Source organism: Sceloporus occidentalis, unplaced genomic scaffold, assembly GCF_023333645.1.
Source record: "Sceloporus occidentalis isolate IW3139 unplaced genomic scaffold, rSceOcc1.0.p SCAF_1, whole genome shotgun sequence".
Classification (NCBI taxonomy): domain Eukaryota; kingdom Metazoa; phylum Chordata; class Lepidosauria; order Squamata; family Phrynosomatidae; genus Sceloporus; species Sceloporus occidentalis.
The window spans coordinates 152913957-152939754 of record NW_028316981.1 but is presented as its reverse complement, the minus strand read 5'-3'; the positions used below and the strand labels follow the sequence as shown (position 1 = coordinate 152939754).

Genomic DNA, 25798 nt, shown 5'->3' with positions numbered 1-25798 from the left:
AGCAGTGCCAAACTGGATTATTTCTGCAGTATGGATGGCAATGGAAAAGAGAACGAAAAAGAGAGCCACAAAACAAACTTCTTGGAAGACAGAGCAGGGATGCCAACTTACCAGGTGCTCTGCCCATGCTCAGAGGCATATTTAATCACTAACACACACACACAGTCTCAGGGACATCACATTCACATCACACAACTAACTAGTAGGGCAGCCCATGGAAGGGAGGGAAGATGGAGATAAACACATCCCTGATTATTCTACCCAGGTGCTCTGCCCATGCTCAGAAGCACCTTTCCACCTCTTTTTCTCCTCCATTCTTCTACTTTTTCCCTACTAGATTTTCCTCCCATCGACCCAAATGGTCCTCCTCACAGTACAACAACAACCCTGAGAGGTAGGCTTGGGGCACTCTGCCCAAGCTCAGGAATTCAGAAATTCAAATGTCACTCTCAGGCACACACAGTAGTCCCAACATCAACCCATGATACCATTATCAACTATTGCCTTTGTGATTGTGTGCCTTAAAACTTATGGCTTACTTGGAAATTCAAGGCAATTGGGATTAAGCCAGCCAAATCCCTCACTCCTCCTGGGCAACACTTTGTGCCTGGGTTGGTTGCTTGCCCAATGCCTGCCTCTCTCTCTCTCCAGCAGCCGCTTTGCCTGGAGCGGAGCCTGAATGCCTGAGGGGGGGGGGGCAATCAATCACTGTCCTCCTCTCTCTCTGATTGGCTGAAAAAACTGTTAGTGTGATTCCAGAGTTGGTTGGTTTGCTCTTTGCTCCGTTCTGAACTTCTGGCTCTCAAAGGGAGTCGTTGGAGAGAGAGAGAGAGTGTGTGTTTTCTTCAGCCCTCTTTCTGATTGGCTGAAACTGTTACAATCCAAAGGGTTGGTTGCATGCTGCAGGCAGCTTTCAGGCTGGAGCTGAAAGTCGCCGAAAATGCACTGAAATAGAGGAGGGCACGGAAATCACACGAAAAGCTCTGAAAAGTCACCGTTTTCGTGTGAAAGTCGCGAAATTGGCAACACTGCCTGAAACCCCCCCCCCCCAGTTACCTGGTTACTACAGGTTGATGATACGTAGCTGTCTTCACTCATGTACTGCTGTACCATTCAGTATCACGTGAGTTGCTTTCTGAGGCCACAAACAAGGCCCCTGGTGTGGAACACATGGCTGGATGCCTCATGACCTCAGAGGGAACAATTTGTGCCAGTGGCAGCAGTGCTGGATGGCACAACAGGATGCTGTGTAAACAACCACCTGGCATCGCTCCAGATTTTCCTGGAAAATCCAGAGCAAAAGGTAAGTTTTTAAATTTGCTTTAAGACAGGGGTGGCCTGGATTCAGCGTGGAACTGGACAGGTCATGGTGAGGTCCGGGGGAGGAGGGAACCTGTTTTAATGTCCTGTGTAGACATGCCTCAGTCTCGTTAAATTTGTCATTTTAAGAAGCTGTGCTTCTTTTCTTGAAACACAGCTTGTCTGCACTGAAGATTTACTGTGTATCAGTAGCAATTAGATTCTGATTTCACAATGGCCCACAGTCTCTGCCAGTAATAAGGCTTGTGTTTATAGAAATTGTATAAGACTAGACAAATTTATCAAAAGGAAAACCTTTACCTTTGTTATAGATATAATTATCTAATTTGTATTATGTGTTAAATTTCACAGCCAGAGTTGGGAAGACATCACTTATAATGTCTCTTGTCAGTGAAGAATTTCCGGAAGAGGTACGTTCTGTCAAGAAAACTAATTGGGTTTTTTAAAGCCCCATTTTAAAAAGTTGAAATACTATGAAAATATCACCAAAGAATATACCATAAAATAATTTTTTTTAGTATAAAAAAGTTTTGGTATAAAATACTGTTTTCTTTTATGCAGAAACATCTGAAAAAGTAATACAGGCGGGGTACATACCGCCACTTTGCGGCGCTCTACCGCCGCCGCCAGTAGGTCCGCGGGGGAGCCGGAGCCTTCAGACGGCCCGACTCCCGTGCGGACCGAAAAAGAAGCTCCAAAATGGAGCTTCTTTTTTCGTCGCGTTTGCGACGTAGCGAGGCGCCAGGGGCGCGCTCGCTACGTCACAAGCGGCGCGACGCGTACGGACGCTTAGCGTCCGATACGCAAAGATGGCGGCGCCCATGTGGAAGGGGCGCCGCCATCTTGTACGTATTCTATACGTACTAGGGTTAGGGGGGTGCGGAAGCACCGCCCCTTCCTAACCCTAGTACGTATAGAAGACGTACTATATGGCGGTATGTATCCCGCCACAGTCTTTCTGGGTTTTTTTAAAAAGACCTAACACATATAAAAGAAGAATAACATGTGAAGTTGAAACAAAACAGTGTTCTAAGTGTGTGAACTTATTTCAATCTGTGGTATTATGAATTTGAAGTCATTTTGCTAAGTCATTGCCAATTTCCGGGGAATTCCAGGGTTTTGGGATTTTGGTAAAACATTCCGGGGAATATCTTCGAGGCTTGTTGGCAACACTGGATTTCAGTTACTAGCACGCATTGTAACATTGGATGTGTTTCTGTGGTATGACAAGCCAGAGATCCACAGATACATTGCTGGTGTGCACTGTTGGATATGAAACAAACTCTGGGTTTTGTTGGTTTATTTTGCCTTCTGGTAGTGAGCAGTTTCCCTTCTGTGGATTGTTCTGTCCGTGCAGAGCAGAGAAAGAAGCTAAAAACAAAACTTGGATTTGGGGTAGAAGATAGTGCAGGAAAGGAAAGTTGTCCATTGCCCTACAGCACAATGAAACAGTGAATCAGTCAGACAGCACACATGAGCATGTTACCTGTTCATTACAAGCCCAGCTTGGTAGAGTCATTGGCTATCTTGAGAACAGAGTAATGGGCCCTAGCTGATTCATTGTTACCCATTACATAGCCCATTGCAAATTAATGAAGAAAGCAATATGGATAAAGAGGCTAGGAATTTACAGGATTAACTTGCTTAACCCTGTTAATAATGGTCTTCATTGATTAAGAAGATACATTGGAGCAATACTTCAGGCTGTTTGTGTAGTCACTACAACATGAATTTAAAATGTGCTCATCCATTAATTACAAGGCACTCAATTACAAGGACAGACTCTGAGAAAATAGAAAAGGGCTTTGTTTTCAGGGGGGCTATAAAATCAAGGAAATTAGCAGTGATTAAAAACCTGAAATCAACTTGATTTGAGTTATTATCCTTCCTAATAGAATAACATACAAGTAGTTTCAACAGTGTTTCTTTTTCTTACTAAGGTTCCTCCACGAGCCGAAGAAATCACCATCCCCGCTGATGTTACCCCAGAGAGAGTGCCAACCCATATAGTAGACTATTCAGGTAATAGTCTGTTGCTTTTTTCAAATTATTTATTTACTTAATTTATAACTCATCTTTCTGTGAACACAAGATTCAAAGCAGCTTACAACTTAAAAGAAAAGTACAGCTAAAAACCTATTAATTTAAAAGTTAAAAACAATTAAAAATTCAGTTTAAAAACACTTAAAACAGTTTTAAATAGTTTTAAATGTGAAGTCGAAGACTTTCATGGCCAGCATCCATAGTTTTTTTTTGTGGGTTTTTCAGGCTATGTAGCCATATTCTAGAAGACATACTAAACATACAAAAAAGATAAAATGCACCACATCTTATTAAAAGCTCTGTCTTAAAAAGAGTAAGACACATATATTGTCATCTCTTTTCTTGTGAAGGATCACAGTATAACTGACAGATTAGAGGAAGATATATTAAATTGTTGGGTAAACTGAAGACATGCTGAAGGAGCCATGAAATGTTCTCTCCCTGTGCACCGAGAAGACACCGCTGTCTTGTCTCTGTAGCTTGTGTCCATCCATTAACAAATACTGTAGCCCAAAAGTGAGTTGGTTTGCCTCTCTCTTGAGTCCCACAAATACCATTCATTCTTTCTTTGTTCATACTCGCATAGCTAATTTATGGAAAGAGAGCTGGAATCATTTAAGGTCTGGAAAATCTGCATTATATCAGTGCTTCTTAGGCTTTCTGATGCGGAGAACAGCATTTTTGCTCTCTAATGTGCTCTGGTACTCATACCATGGTTGTGTCCACTGGCTACAACTGTTTTTTTTTCTTTTCCTGGGAGCAACATTACATAACTGGAACTAGTTCATCAGGCACTCCCAGATACAATCAGTTATATTTGGCTGCTGCCTATAGATCAGGAGCTCAGAACTTACATCCCTGCAAAAGCTGTAGAATTACAGTGTCTGCCACACTTGATCACTGTTCAGACTGGCTGAGGCTGATGGAAACTGGAACAAATTATTGGAAGACCATAGGGGATCTAAACTTTTTGGATCATATGTTAGTTGAGATGGGAATGTTTAGGTAGAGAAATGGTTGATAAGACTCATGATATCTGTTAGAGCTTCTACCAGGTATGAAATGGAAGACTGATACTCTGCTAGCTTCTGCCAAATTTTGGGAATAAAGTTAATATACAGTGCACCCACACCATACATGGACGCACTACGCGCTGCTTCCTGCTTATGCGGAAGCTGCATGACAATAAAAAAAATGGCACGCACACTGCCATGACCACACACTCCATTGTTTGTAACGGGAATGGATCCCCCTGCATAAGCGGGGGCGCTGTATTTGTAACTGATAGATTTGCCCCATTTGCAACTGACATAGAGGTGGAACAGACCGCCCCAAAGGGGTGGCTTGAAGCTGCCCCTGTGAAAGCTGGATTGGGGCCATGGCAACTGCACACCACAGTCCCAATCTGCTTTTTTTCCATCCCAAAAAGAAGCGGCAAATTGCAGCTCCTTTTTGTGCTGGCAAAAAGCTGGCTTTTCCTGTCCCACTGTGGCTTTCCAGCACTCCTGCAAACGCTGCGCTTCCAGAGCACCTGAAGGCCAAACCACATCTGGGCAGCCGAGCAGCATGAAGCTGGCTACCAGGTGTCTTGGTCCTTGCATTATCAGCTGGAAACCCACTTTGTTGTCCAGTCTGTTTTGCCCCATAGATGTAATAGAGCATGATGCTGTGTGTTTAGTTGATAATTACCCTGCCTGACAGAATGTCTTCTATCCCTCACTTCCATTTCATCAGAAGTCATAGGCTCTTTTGGCTGATTAATTCTCTGGGATCTAGGAAAAACAGATGGTTCCTCTTTGTCTGCAGGCGAATATATGTAAATATCTTCACTGTTGCTTTAAAATCCTTTCTTTTCTCGGTTGTGATATTATTTTCCCATGACATTTTTTCCCATTCATGTCTGAATTATTTCCTACTTCCCCATGGGAGTTGACTGTACAATAAATGCATCATTTCCTATGTGTCCAGATGTTAGGACTTTCTTAATCTTCTTGTTTATCTAGGCAAAATAGCACCACTCATGTATAAGAGGAGAGTATCAACAGGCTTGAAGGAACCTCATCTTTTGAAGAAGTTAAGGAGGCCCCACTGGGAGAAAGAACATTAATTGTGGCTAGGAAATGCTGACTATCTGTTTGTGATGGGCAACAGAAGTATGGATAGGAAATGAATTGAATGAAGATGAGCATGGCTGGTTGAGTGGAACAGCAAGCAGATCGCTCCATGCTGCAACATCTTGTTATAAATCCAATCTGTTTTTAATCAGTAGTAAATTTTATATGAGTTCCACATATGTTCAAGATTGATATTTTGGGGAAAAACAGCACCACTCTTGCCGAAAATTGCAGTTTTTTTTAAAAAAAAATCCTTCACTTGTAAACATTGTAAAAACAGGACAATCGTCTTTTTAACTAAAGTGGTTCAAAACAATGGCCTGATTGCCTTGTTAGTCCTACATAGTGTGGATCCATGTAAATCAATGTGACTTAAGTTAACTGTGACTAATGTGCCCCATTTGTTTCAGTGGGTCTACTCTAGATCAGATTCACATTAGATTTACCGTAGTTCAGTGTTGCCACGGATCCTTATACCACTGTGAATTCTTGTGGTAAGAAATATTTTAAGATTTGAAATGCAGCAACATCTAGTGGGCTACATGATTCCCACTCCCTGGTTAAAGGAAAGGCATTTATGCATTAATGTTGTACTAGTACTGCTTTTCTGGTTTACAGCTTTGTATAAAATACAAACTATAACAAAGGCAAGTCATCACTTATTGAGATAATGCACTTCTAGCTGAAAGTTTGGATTAATATTATCTTATATCATAAACATGCTTGATGCAATTGCCTTATCCAGACAAATAAACAATATTTGTTAACTTTTCCTGTTTCATTGTTTAGAATCTGAACAAAGTGATGAACAACTCCATCATGAAATATCACAAGTGAGTGTCATGCATCGTCTGTTCTGAAATTACTTCTTTTATAGCTGTCTTCTAAACATAAAGGTTTATGAAATGGATGCTGCCTATAAAATGATGAGTGGGCGAGTAAAGGCCTTTTTGTTAATAAGAGATTATAACAGCCCAGTTTCTGCAAAGAATAATCTATATATCTGGCAAGCCCCTAGAACAATAAATATCTGCATTTTCTATCCTTACCTATTCTGCTAGTAACTGAAATGATATCATTGTGACTGTATGTTTGGTCACAAAAGTCAGATCCCTAAAACTCTATAATTTAAAAATCAGTAGGGCGGAAACCCTTTGAGCCTCTATAAGCAGAACAATGCAAAAAGCGATCCTTAGCAAAATGAAATTTACTTTTCAAAGGTAATATTATAATTTGAAAACCTTGCAGTTATAATCAAATTGTTTTCTTCTCTGTTGCAGGCAAATGTAATTTGCATAGTATATGCTGTTAACAACAGGAATTCAATCGATAAGGTATGAGAGCAGCCTTTTTTATTCAATTCTGGCTGGCGTTAACATATCTCTTTCCTTTGAATGAGAAAGTTTGTCTCCAGGTGCATAGGTTATCTGTTCAAAACATTTTGAATATTGAGAGATAATTTATCTGTCTATGGTAACCAACTTCAACAGTGTGCCTATTCAACCTTTCCCCAAACAGTCTTGAAAAGAAGATGATAACTTCATTTTTGGCTTAGTGTGTTGACCTTGGTGGACTCCTTTGGGAAGACAGCAGTTTTGTTCATACATGATGAATTAAGAAAGAATGAGAAGGGTAGACCAGTGGCTACTTGCTTTTTATAGTCTGCTGCATCAGTCAGAATTTGTCTTTTAGACATAGCATGGGGAAAATATGTTGAAATAACTTTGGGTATGACATGAGCTATCTAACTCAATCTCTGAAAAAGTCCAGTTTGAAACGACTGGAACTGCAGTTGCTTCATGGTGAGGTCCTTTCAAAAGTAGGTTATAACTTCAGAACATGTTTGTAAGGAAGATACACAAGAAGTGAGTAGCAAATATACACATATGTGTGAAATCAGTGTGCAAAAGCATATTCTCTTTTTTGTTCTTCATCATCTAAGTTTGAAATCTTCTTCTTGGTACCTGTCATTGAAGAGGTGCTAATCTAAATTCTGTACACCCACCATAAGCATTGAAAAGTCTTGTCCATCTGCTCACGTCACTTGCTCACTCTTTACAAATACATTTCCAACATCTAGAAAGTGGATTGAGTGGAAAGAGTAGCATTATTAATTAATATTAACTTGTTGCTTTTTAGGTAACAAGCCGATGGATTCCTCTCATCAATGAAAGAACAGACAAAGATAGCAGGTATATTGAAAACAATGCAAATTGATTAAATACAAATCCTAGGGTTCTGGGAGGGATGCTGAAAAAAATCCATTATGAAGGACATTCCATTTCAGTGATCTGCTCCTTGTAGAATTTATACAATATTTGGCTGCTTGTTATTTGGGATAATCAATGAAGTATAGGATTGTCACACTATGAACTGCAGTATAGTACAGCATTCTCTCAAGATATATGCCCTATGCCTCTATGTAGGCTCCTATTCGTTTTCAGGTAAAGTAGTTGAGCAGTTATAAGTTCCAGGAGAATAATTTTGGAAGCTAAAATTACAGCTGCACTTGGATGAAGACTGAAAACCATGTCAAGCCATTCTTTCCCAAACATTTTGCCTTTCTAGATGCAAATTAGATCTCAAACAGTGAACACTAAACCTCAGTTTACTTCCACATGCATACTTTTAGAAAAGTTTGTGCATATGCCTAATGCATTAGCTATTTAGTTAATTGATGGTGCATGTCTATATATAATATGTATATGAAATTTCCAGACTGAATTGTTGCATATTTCATGTATATTTTAAAGTGCCCATTGGAGCATTCTAGTTTGAGTATCGTAAGGTGGTGTAACAGATGATATTGGGAAGTATTCCAGAATGTATGACTTAAATTTGGCATCCATTTTAATGAAATGGTTGCCTTGTGTTCTTAATTAGGAGTGTTGTTGTTATTGTTGTTTAAATCCTACGATTCCCCAGTTTGGGACTCAAGGCAGCTTACAACAGTGAAAACATAGCAAAAAGTTATCAGCATACAAAAGTTACGAAACAACCAAAATTATTGGCATACAACTGTTATAAAGCATCAAAAAATGTGTAACCATTTAAAACAACAACAACAAAAATCCAGCACATTATGCAAGGCTAATCCTGAAAAATCAATTCTCAAAGGCCTGCCAGTACAAACAGGTCTTCACTTGTCTGCGGAAAGCTAATAAGGAGGGTACCAGGCTAGCTTTCCTAGGAAGTGAGTTCCAGAGCCCGAGAGTAGCTCTGAGAATGCCCCCTCTCACGTTTCTACTGGATATACAAGTTGCAGAGAAAAAATCTCAAAACATGGGCATTTTCATATTGGAGAACACAGTCCTTCAGATAACCTGGAACTGAATTGTACAGGGCTTTCTAAGTGATCACCAGCAGTTTGAATTGTGCCTGGAAAGAAAAAAATTATATGTCTTCTGTTTGGAGGAAAGTTGTTTTAGTTTTATCCAGACTTACTCTGTTCTGTAGCATTGGAACCCAGACCTGCTAATATCATAAATCAGCAGCTTGTAAGAATGATGAACATGCTTGTGACATGTCAAATTAGCAGGTAATATCTTCTTCACTGTAAGAACTTTTTATATCTGATTTTCAGGCTGCCTCTTATACTGGTTGGCAACAAGTCAGATCTGGTGGAGTACAGTAGTATGGAGACCATCCTTCCCATCATGAACCAATATACAGAGATAGAAACTTGTGTAGAGGTAAAAAAAAGTATTTGTTTAGCAAATGAAATCATTTAATATGGTGCATGAATGACATAGTTAACTTTCAGTACACTTTATTTGCTAAAATGAGAGGGACACTTTGCCACCAGCTGGAGGAACAAGGACCAAGGGAAGCTGTGTCCATTTTATTTTTGAAAAGATATCATGAGAAAAGAGATCCGCCTGGCTGCCGCCATCAATCTCTAAAAGAAGTAGCTGCAAGGAACTCGCTCCCCATCCCTCCCAGAAAGAAGTCCTTTCCAACTGCCAGTTTCCCTGCTGTTTTTGTCTATTGCAAGCAAGAAGAAAAGGCCAGGGCACCAGGTAGTTTCTTCAAACCAAACACACAAGAGGATAAGCTTGTTGTGAATGGAGCCAAATGGTTGCTTGTTCCTCCTTTTCTCATTATGACAGTCAAACTGATCTTTGTCTTCTTCTTTCTCGCTACTCCCCTTTCTTTTTCTGTATCTTTAATGAAAATCTGAAGGAAGATCTTTTGTCTTTATTTGTGATGTGAGCTGCTTTGGGGAACAGATTTTTGCATGGATTTGGAATTAAAATATGAAATAATAAGAGTACATATAATTGAACCTGCCTTATTGTTGTTGTTATTATGCTTTATTTATATAGCACTGTAGATTTACACAGCGCTGTACATACAAACAATTACATAGGTAAAGTAAACTTGCCCATGGCGTACAATCTAAGAAATAATAACATAATACATATGAATAATACATAACAATACAGGAAAGAGTTCAGTAAAGTAAAGCAGGCAACAAATTAAAAATGTCAAATAACAAATAATAGTCAGGCAATGCCTGGGAATGCTTCTCTGAACAGGATGGATAGCCTTGATGCTATCTCTAGTACATAGATACTCTTATAAAGTCTATTTTTATTTTGTTTATTAATACTAGATATTTATATCTTGCTTTTCATGTAAATTAAATTTCCAGGTTGCTAAAAAGAAAGCCACACCCATGGTTTAAAACAAAGGTAGACCTATGTCATGGTAAAGCTCTTCACACATGTTCACAATTTCATTTTTCTTTAGTGCTCAGCCAAGAACTTGAAGAATATATCTGAACTATTTTATTATGCACAGAAAGCTGTTCTGCATCCTACAGGACCCCTCTATTGTCCAGAGGAAAAAGAGGTATTTTTATATTTTGGTCTCATAAAATCAGCTTTGCAAATGATTTGTCAAAGCTTGTGTAGCAGCATGATATCTGTATCAAATGTGTCTCAAAGATGAATGAATTTAAGTTAGGGGTAAGATCCATACAGCCCTCTAGGCAGTGGTGTAGGCCCAAGTTGATTGACTTGGACTCAGGTCAGACTCAGGTCCTTTCAATGACTCTACTTGGACTCGACTCGGCAATAAATGACTCATTGACTCAACTCAACTCATGATTGTAAATTTTAGCGGCCAACTTGCTGGCTTAACTTCACCCAGAAACAGTAAACCCATTAGCCAGTGAATGGGCTTGAGATGTGGGTTGAGGTCCAATCAGCAGCATGTCCTTGCTGCACATCAGAGGTGCCTTCTAAAGCTTTTGTAAACCTCAAGTGGAATGTGTTTGCTGTTCTTGTCTATCATCCCACACTATGGGGACAAGTCTTGCCTGCTGCTGTTCCTAGGAGAAGCTTTAAAAGGCTCCAAAATGTGCAATGTACAGTAGGGTCAGGTATTTAAGGGGGAGCCTTAGGTTCATTCCACTGTACTTTTATTCTTATTCTTCTTCTTATTATTATTATTATTAACCTTTATTTATAAAGCGCTATAAATTTATTCTTATTGGTTTTCTGCTGTGATCTGGTGGCGCAGTGGTTAAATGCCTGTACTGCAGCCATTCACTCGAAACCACAAGGTTGCGAGTTCAAGATCAGCAAAAGGGCCCAAGCTCGACTCAGGCTTGCATCCTTCCGAGGTCGCTAAAATGAGTACCCAGACTGTTGGGGGCAAATTAGCTTACTTGCTAATTAGCTTACTTGCTGTTCACCGCTATGATCTTTGGAATAGCGGTATATAAATAAAACAAATTATTATTATTATTATTATCTCTGACTCTTTAGATGAGTATTTTTTTAATCCTGGATTTTATTGTACTTTTCTTTGAAACTATTTTGGATGTCTTTCATTCAGAAATTCTGGATGTTGATGTTTTTAAGATAAAGCAGATCTATATTATCAAATATGAACAAAGTGTTTTCATATTTTATTCACATATTGCATATTCCAACTAGAGCAGACCTCTTGAAAGATATGGAAATGTTAGACAACCATTGATTGAACATATCTACTGTAGTTTGAACAGGCAGTTAGATTAGGGAACACATATTCTGACAGCTTCTTGCTGATGAATTCTTTTCTCTCTTTGTAGGTTATAAAATAGTGTTACCTTAACTGATATCATGGGAATGATTAATAACTTAGTGCTTAATTTTCTGTATTCATTAGCTTCTTAATTGTGTGGTCAGGGAAACCCTTGTCTTGAAATATTTCATTCATATAGCAATTGAAATTTTATATAACGATTGAAACTTGAAAATTCAGCTAAGATATTTTGAATGTGACACATAGAGGATTGAATTGGCGTTTGTTGCTGATTTTCTCCCACTTGAATCATCAGTGGAAAGTAGAAGATACAAAGAACATGTGCTAATTGCTAAAAATATTATTTTAGAGGGCAGAAATGTTTTTGTTCAAGCTTCAGTCAGGAAAATGTCATATTAGGGTAAAGTTTCTGACTGTCTCTCACAGTGCTAGAGCCTAAACTAGGTATCTTATTCTTGTGTTCTATTCTTAGTGTGAAAAATCTCATGAAACTAGGCTGGCAAGTAAGATGTTCTTGATAGCAAATTCTGACATGAGGTGTCATTCCTATTAGTACAGAATTTGGATTGGAATACAGTGGACCCTTGTTATACGCTGGGGTTTGGTTCCAAGATTCCCCGTGTATAACAAAATCCATGTATGCTCAAGTCCCATTAAATATAATGATATAGCAAAATGGTGTCCCTTATAAAAAATGGAAAATCAAGGTTTGGTATTTGAAGTTTATACTTTTTTTGAACATTTTCCAACCATGTATGCTTGAATCCATGTATAAAAAATCCATGTATAAGAAGGGCCGACTGTATTGAAATTACATCTTCACTGTGCAGGCGCACCATATTTTAGCAAGGTGTTACATTGTTTCTCTGTTTAGTCTTCGTAAAGTTTTGCACTGTTGCCATTAAACCTCAATCAGATTTTTGTTCTGGAGCTGAGGAAGAGTTTTGACTGGAGGGGAAGATTGTTGTTTGTAATTTATGTTTGTTAGCAGCCCTGGCGTGTTTGAGTAAAAAGCCCTATTTACAGAAACAACTATTCACAGCCTTTGACTATTGGCAGTCTTATTCATCCTTAAGGATTTAGGATGAGTAGCAGAATTCCACAGCAAAAGAGAATAAGGTCCCATCGCATAATATAGACTCATTAGTAGATCAAGTGTTTGAGTCGAAAACAATGTGAGAGTCACATAAAATGTTGTACTTAAAACCTGCCTGTCCTTTGCATTACTTTAGGAGTCGGGCTCAGACCTGGAGCTGAATGCAGCCCTCCCAAGAACCACTTTCTCTGTTACATTTTTGTTTGGTAGTTGGTTTCCCACCTTCTCTGTGCAATTTTTCCCATCTTGAAAAATTGAAATGCCTCTCCCAAAGATTTAATTACAGGCAATAAGAGCTTTAAATTAAAATATGTTTGTGCTATTGCTGGTTGCCTTTGACCACACCCATCTCTAGTATGTGGCCCTAAGAATCTCTCTAAACTGGATTTTAGCCCAGTTAGAAATAGTTTCCCCATCATTGCATGAGTCTCCCCCGGCCCTACTACCAACAGTTTTCCTGATAAATGTAAACAAAACTGTTCTATTTTATATGCAGGAAACATGGAGCCAATAGTGTGAGGATTCTTTGTTAGAATGCTCCTGGTTGATGTCTTCTGTCACAGATTTTGTGTTTCATATTTAAGGGGAAAAATTCAAAGTTGTCAGAAGAAAATAATCCTGTCTCTTTACTGTCCCTTGATCTGCAGATGAAACCTGCCTGTATAAAAGCACTAACTCGGATCTTCAGAATTTCAGATCAAGATAATGATGGCACCCTTAATGATGCAGAACTCAACTTCTTTCAGGTCTCTCTCTCTCCCCTCATTTGCTGCTTCTTTTTATGTATGGCTTCTATAGTCAGCAAGCAAGTGTATCACCTGGAATCTGCTGGCAGCATTTTAATGCATTGACAAGGCCTCTGTGCAAACGTTTCAGAGTATTTCTGTCCAATATGTAGCCTTTGTGTGTAATGAAGGTGTCTGTGACTCACATAAACGGGCTTTGCATCTGTGCAGAGCCACCTTTTACAATGTGTACCAACAGTGATGTGCCAGGGCTATAGAATCTACACTTGGAACCCTTATATAATATCTACAGAAGTTCACTTTATTACTTTTATCGCCCATGTGTTGTTTGTCATGGCTGTAAGCAAGTGCCTAAGTACAGGACTGACTTAAGAGTGATGCTCTGGTTTCTAATTTTTATTTATTAAGTTTTGGGCCATGGTTGCCATGATGCATTCTGCCACCATGTAAACTAGGAGTTTGCTATTTTATTGGCATGAAATCTCTAGTATGAGATCATAGACCACAGTAAACTGCTCAGAGAGTCATGTGTGGCTTTATATTGCCAAGGCCTTATTTGAAATATTTCTAATATCCCCTCCCCTTGTTTTTTTTAAAGAGAATTTGTTTTAACACACCATTGGCACCTCAAGCACTTGAAGATGTAAAGAATGTAGTCAGGAAAAATCTAAGCGATGGAGTTGCAGATAATGGATTAACACTGAAGGGTAAGTACTACATTTCTTCACATTAAAATATGGAGATGAGATATGACTTGCTAAAATGGGGGAAATGGCAAGAAAGCAATACTTCATTTCCTTTTACTACTATTGAACCCAAACATTATGAAATGGTTCTGCATGTGATACACTGAGGTGACGTTTAAATTATGTTGAGGTGTCCTTACTTGTGGCATGTAATTTAGAACATTCTTTTTTCAGGCTTTCTTTTTCTACACACACTATTTATTCAGCGAGGAAGACATGAGACAACTTGGACAGTATTGCGGCGCTTTGGCTATGATGATGATCTGGAGCTCACACCTGAGTATTTATTTCCTCTGTAGGTATCAGTAACTATTACTTTTATATAATTCTAAATATACTTTGTGCTTTGTGCTTGTAAAAAGAGATCCCTCAGTGCTGATAGCTGTGGACACTGTTCCTTTGCTGGACTGAACCACAAGCCATCTGCTTCCAGTGTTTTTTCCAGTAATGGCCAACCAGATACTTCTGGAACATTTCTAGCCTTCATAGCAACATACATATTGTCTAATCTTGTAGTCCAGATTACTGAATTTGCAATATTTTTCAAAGCAGGGGTGGGCCATGACACATAGATGAAGGGAAACAAAACCAAGACTGAAAGCTATTTCCAGGATTTTTTACATTCTTTGCTGGGTGCAGGATATTTAATCTCTCTTTTTGAAGCAAAATGGATTTTAAAACTTGAGCTGTTTCATAATCTTTCTGCTCATTCTCAGATCCTTTCCCCCATTTAATGTAGGAATATTACATAGTTCACAAGACTAAAACAAACAATAATAATCCAAAAATTCTAAAAAAATAGTGGCCAGAATTTCTCTGTGGCTTCTTATTGTTCAGATGTATTCCTTCCTTTGTGCTGTGTCTCTGTATATGTCTCCATGTTCTGATAGAATACTCAGCAAATAATGACTAGTGATCATGGCACATGATATCTTGTCTCAAGGCATAGAATAACAGAAGCTGTAAAAGCTGTTGCCCCTTATGTTCCTTTCGAAGGATGGGGATGGGTGGGTACTCTGGGTTAGATAGGCCTTTGATCTGATTCACCAGGGCCCTTACATTCTTACTGTGTTTACAGGGCAATAAATTATGGAAGGGTGGGGAAGGGAAAATTAGAGAACAAACGAATGCCTTTTTTTTCCCAAAGATGCTTCTTTCTCTTTTACCAGTTTAAAAATACCTTCTGATTGTACAACAGAGTTGAATCACCATGCATATTTGTTCCTCCAAAGCATTTTTGATAAGCATGATTTGGTAAGCTTTTAATCTTATTTAGGGGATATTTTTATAAGGAATGTTTGAAATGCCATTCTTACAGTCTCTGCAGTGAAACTATTGGGAAACTAACCTGTCAAGTAATTTTTAAAAGATGTATCATATTTTTATTTGTAGCTTATTGCAGCAGCTCAGATGATAAGTGATTGTGCTATAGAACAAATGTTCCCCTGACCCAAAGATTCCTAATCTAAATTATTAGAGGCAGGGCTCAAAAGTGTACTGAAGAAAGCAGAATGTTGATACTTGTTTAGTAAAGTTAACTGTTTGCTTTTATCAGACATGTAGTAATGTTAGTTAGTTAAATATAAAAAGGAGTGTTGTGGCACCTTACAAATAAACTTATTATTTTTCATGCTGAGGAACTGGGCTGTAGTCTTTGAAAGCTTTTGCTGAAACAAGTTAGCTAATTTGTAAGGTGCCACAACACTTCTTTATTTGCTTCTAGTGTTTGAATTTTACTTTTGCTTCTTTACTTTCTTATTGCAAGCCCATTTCCATATCTGAAATGTCATTGTTGTAAGTTTAACAAAGTGGCTCTAAATATAAATGGTTTCAGTTTTCATTTAATCTGTTTTCAGGACCGGGATTGTGCATTGTCTCCTGATGAACTCAAGGATTTGTTCAAAATCTTCCCTTATATGCCATGGGGACTAGATGTCAACAATACTGTCTGTACCAATGAAAGGGGTTGGATTACCTATCAGGGATTTCTGTCTCAGTGGACGTACGTGCAACACATACTTGAATCAGCAGTGCTTCCGTATTCGTTCTGCTTCTGGAGAGGATTGTATGATTCCACAAATTTGTTTTCAAAGGCACCAAATGGAAATTATCAAGTGCACTATGAGTTTGAAAGGTTCAAAACCTGTGCAATCAGAATCAACTAGTATACCTTTACTACTACTGAATCACTTCAAGCTGCAGGTGCACAGTAACAGGACAGAAGATTCCAGTTGGTTGAGAACAAACATGTCCGAGGGAGAGGCTAGGCTGATTCCTTTCTTGAAATGCTGTTTTTCTACACATAGTGGGGGTTTGGGGAAGGGGTGTGCATCAAGCAGTCCTTTGTATGTAGTACAAGAAAAGTTGACTTCGCTGCATTTGAAAGTTGGCAAGTCTCTTTAAAGTGTTTTCAGTTTGTTTCTTCCCTCAGTAGTGAGAGCTTGGTTGATGGAACATGCTGAATGTATGTAACACAGCAGGCAGCATAATTAAGAGATATGAATTATTGTGACTAGAAGTAGGAAATGAATTCCTTTCTCTTGTCTTTCTCTCTACTCTATGCTATTCACATATTTTGGTATTTTGTTATCCTTTTGAGTTACGGAATGCAAAATGATAAATCTATCATTTACATTCCCTTTTCTATAAGTCTTTATAAATGTGTAGGCACATGTCTTAAGTGTCTTATTAGAAACATACATTTTCTCTACTAGACTTACTACTTACTTGGATGTACAGCGCTGCCTTGAATATTTGGGATATTTGGGATATTCAATATTGACTGAACAGGAATCCCAAGCCTCAGCAATTACAGGTAATACTTTGCTGTATTCCAGTATATTTTGGAAGGGTTTTAGAAAGCAAAAGCTTTCACTTCCCTAATTAACTCTTTCCAATCAACTGAACATGTGGAACATTGTGGGCACAAAACCCAGAGGTATAACTCTAAAGGAGTGAGGTAGAGCACACAATAAAGCAATAACACTTGAGGTCTAAATGAGATACCATGGGCAGAGGAATGCAAACATAACCAATCTGCATCTCCTTCAGCAGCTGTCCCTTATTATCTAGTGTGGAGGGAGGGGACTGCATAATAGTGTCCCTTCCACCTGCCCCCATTCTACTTCATTGGCTTTAGGTTAGGAGTGGATTGGTAAAAAAATGAGGCAGTGATATTACATCACAGTGATTTTTTTCTATTGCATGTTTCCAGTGCATAGCATCTTCAGCCTCACTCATAAGCCTCTCTTTATTGTCTAGTTTGGATTCAAGAAAAGAGCAGTTGGGAGAGACACATGGGGATTGTTAAGTCTAGATCCAAGTTGCATTGAAATCTTCTGTCACCTGGTGTTTTTGTCAATCTTACAGGGACAGTGAGCGTGAAAAGATGGATACTGAATTCCATATACAATTTAAGGTCCTAGATCCAGCTGCACATTTCACTCATGTAGACTAGCAGCTGATAACTAGATGGTTCAGGATAGTAGCAATCATACAGCCCTTGCCATACTACTCACCCTCTCCACTCCCACTCCCCTTGCCCCTATCCTGGCCGACATCATTTAGAATCTTTTTTGTATGGAAGAGTTTAAGGTGATTGTGCTCCCGTTGTTTCTTTAAAACTTTAAACAATCTTGCTGGAAAGTTCTGAGAATTCATTTTTGTCTTGCATTCTTAATGTTGTGCCCATGTACACTGCCAAGGCAAACCTTGATCACTGACCAGGCTGTTTGATAGTTAGATTTCAGATCTGTAAAATGAAGTAATAACATTAATCTGATTCTGGTTTTGCGGTGTCTTATTTCTCTTCCTTTTTAATGTGTACATCTGTATGAATTCTTTCTTTTCAAAGTAACAAGAGATAAAAAAATTGACCTTCAGAAAAAACAGACTCAGAGGAATGTGTTCAGGTGTAATCTAATTGGTATGAAAGGCTGTGGGAAAAGTGGAATCCTCCAGTCGCTGCTTGGAAGAAACCTAATGGTAAGAACCTTGTTTTTATTATCTACAAGCAAAATCTATTATACTATCACAGTTAGGAACTGCCTGCCTGTTCAGAGCTCCTGAAAATGTCAGTTACTACAATAGTAGCAGATACAATCTTAAAATAATGTTTTAAAATCTATTCCTTCTGCTGCAGCTTTTCTTGTGTCCCAATTTCATTTATTTGACCCCTCTTTCTTTGATCTGGAAGAACTAGGCATGTGCGGCCTGCCTCTCAAAAGCTACAATAGCATCACAACTCTTAGTTTTAGTTTGGAAGGTGAAACTAAGGTGCTGTTGCTCTGAGCCTTTAATGGCCACGAGAGAAGGCTGCACCTGCACTCTTGAGTCCTTGACTGGCCCAGAGAAGGTGCAAAACAGTATTGTAGCTGTACCTCATATACCAACATTTGAAAATTAAGAAAAAAAGCATGACCAGTGTCACATGGGTATTTTTTCTAAATAAGGAAATGCTTATGTGTTCAAATCTTGACTGTATTGTTGGTATATTGTTAGGTTTTAAAATACAGTCTTCATCTGAGACACTTGGGGATGTCTTCATAATGCATGATACATTACACTCTCATTGTGCCTAAATCACATGCCAGATATGAACATGTTTGCTCTAATTTCTGAATTCTTTTATGCTTTCAGAGGCAGAAGCATATACGTCCAGACCACAAATCTTATTATGCAATTAATACAGTATATGTGTATGGGCAAGAAAAATACTTGCTGGTAAGATTATATCCATCTTCTGATACATTAATAGGAAGCTCTCTTCTTTTGTGACGATGTACAGAGTATCAGTAATGTGGTTTTAAAGTTTTAGAATCCATTTATTTTTTAAATTGTACATCCTTTATTTCTTATTAATGTGAACATTCATGATTCAGGTACATAATAATTGGTTGTGAAATGTGTAACTCATTCTAAACAATTTTTCTCATGAAGCTCAGTTTTTTTTCTTGTTGCTGAGGGGGTGGAGCTTTTGTGAGTCACTAGGGGATGGACCTAGGAGTCTAGTTCTATATAATTCCTCCCAGAGGCATGTACCAAAAGCACAGCACAGGCAGCAGGGGAGCTGGAAACTTCGTTTTAAGAGGTTCTCCTTTAAATTTTTTACTTTTTAAAAAAGGGCTTTGGGTTGTTTTTTTTTCCTCAGAGGAAGTGAGTCAGAAACCTGCCTCCAGAATGAGCTAGCAGCCAGGAGATCTCTATAAATTTATATCCTCAGTAAATTGAGCTCACTGACTGAGATTGGTGAAAAGGTCAGGCCATCAGGGGCCTGTTACGTTGCTGTTTACCAGGGGACTTTTTGAGGAGGAAGCCCACAGTCCTGTTTCAGTGATTACTTAAGACTACTCAGTATGGACACTGAGGGAACTACTGCAGTCACCTGCAACACTTGTGGGATGTTTGCCTTCTTGCCTAGGGATGTGAGGAACTTCAAATGCACCAAGTTGGTAGCCCTCTTGGAGGAGTTCAGCAGCTGGAGTGCTGGATAGCTACACTTCAGCATATTAGGGAGCAAGCGGTTTTCCTGGACAGGACGGAATGATGGTCTTGGATGGGGACCACACAGAGGAAGTTGCTGGGGAGGAGGAGGTCACTTCACATACACAGGAGGTAGACAGCTGGAGGAATGTCACACACAGAAATAGGGAAACCAAGGATCGTTCTGGGAGCTTGCAGCTACAGAATTGATTTGAAGCTCTTCTCCCTTAACAGGGATGATGAGGAAGAGCAGCATGGACGGACTTCAAGGACAGAGCAGGGGAGTCTGAGAGCACCACCACAGGGAATAGTTGCTGCTAAGCCTTGGAGGAGGCGAGTGGTGGTGGAGAGGGAATCCTTGCTGAGGGGTACAGAAGCAGTGATTTGTGGTCCTGACAAGATGTCTTGGTTTGTTGTCTCCCTGGAACAAAGATCTGTGATGTGACAGAGAGGCTGACAAGACTTGTCAAGCCTACTGACCATTACCTCTTCCTTTTGGTCTGTGTGGGAACCAATGAAATTCTTAGCAAAGAATGATCAGCCTCTGCTAAATATCATTTACACATTTGCTGGTTGTGTCTTTGGTGTGCTTACAAGAAAAAGTAACAGCTGAATGTAAATGCAAATATGTTTGGCCTATATTTTGTAATTTTCAAAACTCCTATTCCCTTGTAGCTGCATAATGTTCATGAATCCGATTTCTTATGTGATGCTGAGATTATATGTGATGTTGTATGCCTAGTATATGATGTCAGCAACCCCAAATCCTTTGAATACTGTGCCAGGATTTTTAAGGTGTGTATCTTTTTTTGCCTTCTAAAAACAATTAAAAATTGGAAAATCGAAAGTTGTTATTCCTTCCTGCCCAGTATGTGGCGGTGACACAGCAAACTTCTGGTTACCATGTATTTGCTTTTAGCCAATGTGGTACAGTAATTAAAAGTATACAGCTTTATTTTTGTGAGTCTCAAATGCCCACTAGCCATGAAGCCAGGTCACTTAAAGCCAGACATACTCTCCCAGATTAACCTATCTAACAGGATGGATTTGAGGCTCTTGTAGGAAAGGTGGTGGAAATCCCTAAAAGGAGAAGGAGAGAAAGAAAATACTTTGATCTCCAGGAAAGGATGATGGTATAAAAGTAAATTCTATTTATCTAACTCTCACATTACTTCAATAAAAAAGCTTTATGTGGAGGATGCTTCACATACTGTAAAAATCTACACACAGGTACATTCTGCAAAGGAATTTGCAAGTCCTCTGCATGTAAGACTGTAAGGCTTCCTTAACATATGTAACTTGCTAAATGTTGGTACTGGAAAGGTCTTACTAACACACCAGTTTATAGTGATATAGACTTCAAATGTACAGTGTTCATTTGCAGATGCAACTTCAATCGTAAGTATAAATAAATTTCATACAGTGTGCAAAACAATTGTTCTGGGGTTTTTTTTAAGTCCAAAGCATTTAAGAGTTATTTTGTGGAGTAGTAGGGGAAAATAGCTGAAAAACCACTAGAACCTCCAGATCTCACAGCAGGATTTGAAAACTGAGTTTAAACCTTTAAAATTTAAACTGAGAAGAATACATGCTAAAATGCAGAACAAAACTCAAATTCCAATTTCTTGTTGCAAATCCATTAACATGTTTACTTAACTGAGACCTTTCTTTGTAGTACTAATTTGGGGTATGTCCACTGATTTCATTGAAATGTAAATAAAAATTAATATACCTATGATACCTGCATTTAAGAAAACTAAATCTGAAATTTTAACAATGTGTTAATGACAGCAACTAACCTAAAAGCAGCAATCTTCAGAATGTCCACTTGAACTTAATTGAAATAACTTCTAAGTATTGATTTATCTGTATGTCTGTTAAATTTTGTCATATAAGCACATTAACTATGGCCAAGATCCAGTTGTGCTAGTGCAGAGCAATTATTAGTCTGTCTTTTGCTTAACCATTGGTCCGCAGATTATATTACGAACTGCTTTTTAAACTCATTTCAGCATCAAAAGCAACTTCACTGTCTGGGAGAGAGGGAGGGAAAGTCTTTAAGTTCCTTGGACTTATATTGTAGAATGGCAGTTCTGTATTTCTCCCTTTAATTCCCTTTATTTTTTTACTTAAAACATGCAGCAACACTTCATGGACAGCAGGATACCTTGCTTAGTGATAGCTGCCAGGTCAGATCTTCATGAAGTTAGACAAGAATACAGCATCTCCCCAGCTGACTTCTGCAAAAAACACAAAATGCCTCCACCACAAGCCTTTTCTTGCAACACAGTTGATGCACCAAGTAAGGACATCTTTGTGAAGCTAACAACAATGGCCATGTATCCGTAAGTATCCAGAGTGCTCCTGTATTCATATTGCATGGTTCACAACAACTTTGCATGTTGTAAATACCATAAGGATGGAACTCTGTGCCTCACTGAAATTATGTTTAGCAACAGAGGGAGATGTAAGTGATGCAACTAAATGAGAAAGTTAATTACTCAATTGGCAAAGCAATACAAAATAATAATTCTTTTTAAATGCTGGTGTGCCAGCTATTACTGCACATAGTGTACTTTTGAGAAATATTTTTCCCTGAATACATTGCAGATTTAGATTTAATTTATAAGACATGGGGTTCGATTCTCTCCATGTGTGCATGCATTGCATTGCTCATTGTCATTACTTATTCATTAACGAAAGAGTTGTAAGTGTGTCCCAGGAAAAAGGGATTTTGGTTACTGAAAATAAGCCATACATAATTAAAGCTTCAAGAAGAAGCTAATATTTATTTTTTGGGAAATCACTGGTGCAGAATTACATATTTTCTGAAAGAGATACAAGGCTGACTTCTAAGCTACACACAGAACATTTGGCTCTCAAGATGACATCTGGTTATCAGTCTGGTGTATTACCCAGAATGTGGACATCTCTTCAGATAACCCTTTTGCATATAGCAAAAATAACAGCTCTGCATGCCACATGATAAATTACACCTGAAGTGGTCAGAAATGGGGGAAATCCATTGAGATGTGGCATAGTGGAGCTGTTATTCACAGAAAACAAGTCACAAATCCTACTTGGACCCTAGGAAAATATATCCTAGCTATTCATATGATACAGAGGCGGGTTATAGACCGCCCATTTGGGGCGGTCTGCACCCGCCCCTTTCCCCGGTGTATCGGGGCCTCAGTGTGCAGAGCGGCAGCTGCTGAGGCCCCGATCCACTGCTTTTCAGGCTGCGAGGAAGCAGCAAAACGCCGCTTCCCCGCAGCCTGAAAAGGGGTGTCCCTGGGGCTTCAAGCCCCAAGGACACCCCGCGGCGGCGGTGAGAAGAGAAAGGGGCCGCTTGGCCCCTTTCTCTTTTAGTCCGCTGGGCGCAGCCGTCTGAAGGCTGTGCCCAGCGGACTAAACCAGGAAGGAGCTCCGAAACGGAGCTCCTTCCTGCTCCGTGTTCAGGGCGCACTAAGCGCCCTGGCGCGGAGCAAGGACGTCACGTCCGCGCCATCCCGTCTAGAGGCGGCGTGGTCGTGACGTCCTCACGGCGGCGGCCGTATGGAAGGGCCGCCGCCGTTTAGTGCGTGACGAGCACGCACTAGGGTTAGGGCGGTGCGGAAGCACCGCCCTTTTGTAACCCTAGTGCGTGCTCGTCACGCACTAAAGTGCCGGTCTGTAACCGGCCTTAGATTTTAAAATAGTGATGCGAGAGGACAGTCTCTTTCTAGGAGACTAAAACTATTTTTTCCAGTAGGACCCAAACACTACTGGGCATATTAGCCAGTTTAAGAAGTGTCACAAGTCAGGCACAGAGTTTCTGGGTGCCAGGCCAAGGGGCTACTGCTTCTTGTGGCAATTCCATTTGCCTTAGTTTGTTGAACATCCCAGCAAGCTTGATGTGAAAAAGCCATACCAAAACTCAAATGAACACAGCTTTAACGTTTTCTTTAAATCATGACTACTTGTGTAATATTGAACATAATATTCTAATTACAGTGCTTAACATAAAGCACTAGAAAGCCTCATAATAAGATGCAATGATACAATAATACTGTTATTTATTATTTTGGTTTCAAACTGTTCATGGTCTCAGTTACCTAAATGAGTGAAAAACAGTACAGTAACTAGTGTTTATTGACTTTAGAGACTTTAGATACATATCATATTATCTCTGTATATTAATGTGAAAAGGGGATACTTTTAGCAAGTTCATTATAATTATGCCAAGAAAACCTGACCTGTAATTATTAGTAGACTAAGATATAATTTAATGCAATACTTACATCATCTCATAGCAGCACTGCTGAAATGTTCATGACAGTTCTCTTGCTTGTTTATCTCTGTGTAGGTCACATGTTACTTCTAAAATTTAGTATATCTCTTGTGTTTCATACATTTTCCATAGACACTTTTTCAGCTTGAGATTTAGCATGTTTAAAGGTTGCTGTTTCTCACTAAGCATCTCGCTCTGTTGCCAAGCAAACCCTATAGCTTAGAACCCAGTTGCTAATCTGAGCTAGAGTAGACCCATTTTACTGATGGGATTTTCATATTTATTTATGGTCATTCAGCAGTTGATTCAGTGAATCGAGTCTAGGTGAGGCTAACAACTGGATTCAGGCCTTCGTGTCTAGTGGGCTAAACCTCTTCTACAACATTAAGTCACACATCACTTAAAATAGAAGATTGAGTAAAATGAAATAGCTGATATCCAGTGCAGTCTAGGACTCCATTTAAGATGTGAAGGGTTGATGGAAAAACACATGAAAATGTTTTCCTCCCTTTGTAGCTCTGGGGCTTCTTATCTGTGACATTGTTAGAACAGGAGCGTTTTGTCCTCTGCAAAGCAGCAATACAGAAATTCCTGTTAGATATTCTCTGTGAGGTTTTGAGGGAGATTAAGATGATGGTACACTTCACTTGCTTTGCCTCAAAATTGGTAATCTGAAGTATATACTTTCTTGGGCATTCTATCTCTTCAGCAAATAGCCTTTGATAGATATATTCATGGATGATAGGCCTAATTATTTTTTACACCACTTTAAATGTTTCTGTGATATTGTAAAGCACAGGGAAGTGCCTGAAGGTAAACGCACCAATGCTGCAGAGTTATGATTTTCAGCTCTACAATGAACAGTTGATCTGGAAAGTAGGGGAGACTTAATGCAGATTTCCTACCACCATTCTCCCCAGCCCCAATAATGCATTCAGCCAATGTGGAATAGTCAAGAATTTTGAGAAGTATATGCAATAGTATATTTAACTTTATTATCTTCCCTTGATCTTTCCCTGATATTAAGCATGTGTATGTTGGCTGGGATGGAAGAGGTAAGGGTAGCTGGCTTTTAAATAAGTTGTTCAGTTTTGAGAATGCAACTTAATTAAATTTTTCTATGGATTAAGGAGGAGTTCCATTCTACTTCTCTTTCCAAGCTCAACATAAAATAAAAGCTGTTTTTTCTCTCTCACAGGAGTGCAAGCGTATCTGCATAATGCATTTCTCTTTAAAAGTCTCCTGAAAAATCTGCATAGTGTTGGCCTACCCTTGCCTCAGTCCCACCCTTCCCCCATGTTCCTAAATTATTCCCACTTCTCTTGGTTTTGGCTCAGCTCTGGTTTCTGCTTGAGATCTCAACTCCTGTCCTTCTGTGTGTTTTCGCAGCCATGCCCGGTTACGCTGTATGTGCACCTGCAACAGGTGTACATTTTGCATCTGTCAGAACCTCCTCAACTCAGACTTGCTGCAATCTGTAAAGAACAAAATCTTCACTGCAGTTCTTAACAGGTCTTTGATTTTACTTACTAGGTACCAGGCGTGCTTTAAAATTACTTTTTTAAAAAACAAATTATTGTTGCACTTTGTAATTGGGACAGACCTTCACTCCATATCCATTGAGCAGGCACATGCTGCTGACATTGTTAGAAATATTAGTTTTCACCTTAAAACATTTCTGTTCAAAAGGTGCATATTCCAGCTGTCATATGTCCAACTGCACAGCAGTTAACAGAGTTAACAGTATAATAAGAACAGAATGTAGAGGAAATCAGAGTTGCTTTTAAGATGGCTGCTAAAAATAAATGCATCCCTTGCAATTACTACAGACAGTTGTATCATGAGCGGTATATGTAATTTTGATATAGGTCTTAGAAATACATTTCATGGAAAAGATGACACACAAGCTAAGCAATGAGGAAATATTTACAGTTTTGATCAGTAGC

At 39.1% G+C, this 25798-nt stretch overlaps 1 protein-coding gene across 3 annotated transcripts in view; it reads left to right on the top strand.

Moving 5' to 3' along the window:
• The window catches only part of RHOT1 (ras homolog family member T1), a 57068-nt gene that overhangs the window by 11110 nt on the left and 20160 nt on the right, over window positions 1–25798 (top strand). The window contains exons 1-19 of one of the 3 annotated variants that reach the window (XM_089477931.1): window positions 855–1303; window positions 1672–1730; window positions 3261–3342; window positions 6267–6310; window positions 6758–6811; window positions 7617–7669; window positions 9061–9169; window positions 10230–10331; window positions 13257–13355; window positions 13954–14062; window positions 14276–14396; window positions 15271–15355; window positions 15958–16103; window positions 16816–16916; window positions 17955–18085; window positions 18740–18823; window positions 20258–20377; window positions 21725–21927; window positions 25242–25364. In XM_089477931.1, coding sequence (XP_089334057.1) covers window positions 1171–1303; window positions 1672–1730; window positions 3261–3342; window positions 6267–6310; window positions 6758–6811; window positions 7617–7669; window positions 9061–9169; window positions 10230–10331; window positions 13257–13355; window positions 13954–14062; window positions 14276–14396; window positions 15271–15355; window positions 15958–16103; window positions 16816–16916; window positions 17955–18085; window positions 18740–18823; window positions 20258–20377; window positions 21725–21927; window positions 25242–25364 — 1958 coding nt within the window. In that variant the 5' untranslated portion in view covers window positions 855–1170. Of the gene's footprint in view, window positions 1–854; window positions 1304–1671; window positions 1731–3260; window positions 3343–6266; window positions 6311–6757; window positions 6812–7616; window positions 7670–9060; window positions 9170–10229; window positions 10332–13256; window positions 13356–13953; window positions 14063–14275; window positions 14397–15270; window positions 15356–15957; window positions 16104–16815; window positions 16917–17954; window positions 18086–18739; window positions 18824–20257; window positions 20378–21724; window positions 21928–25241; window positions 25386–25798 lie in introns of those variants that run through there. The other 2 variants (XM_089477923.1, XM_089477939.1) reach the window with 2 other exon arrangements.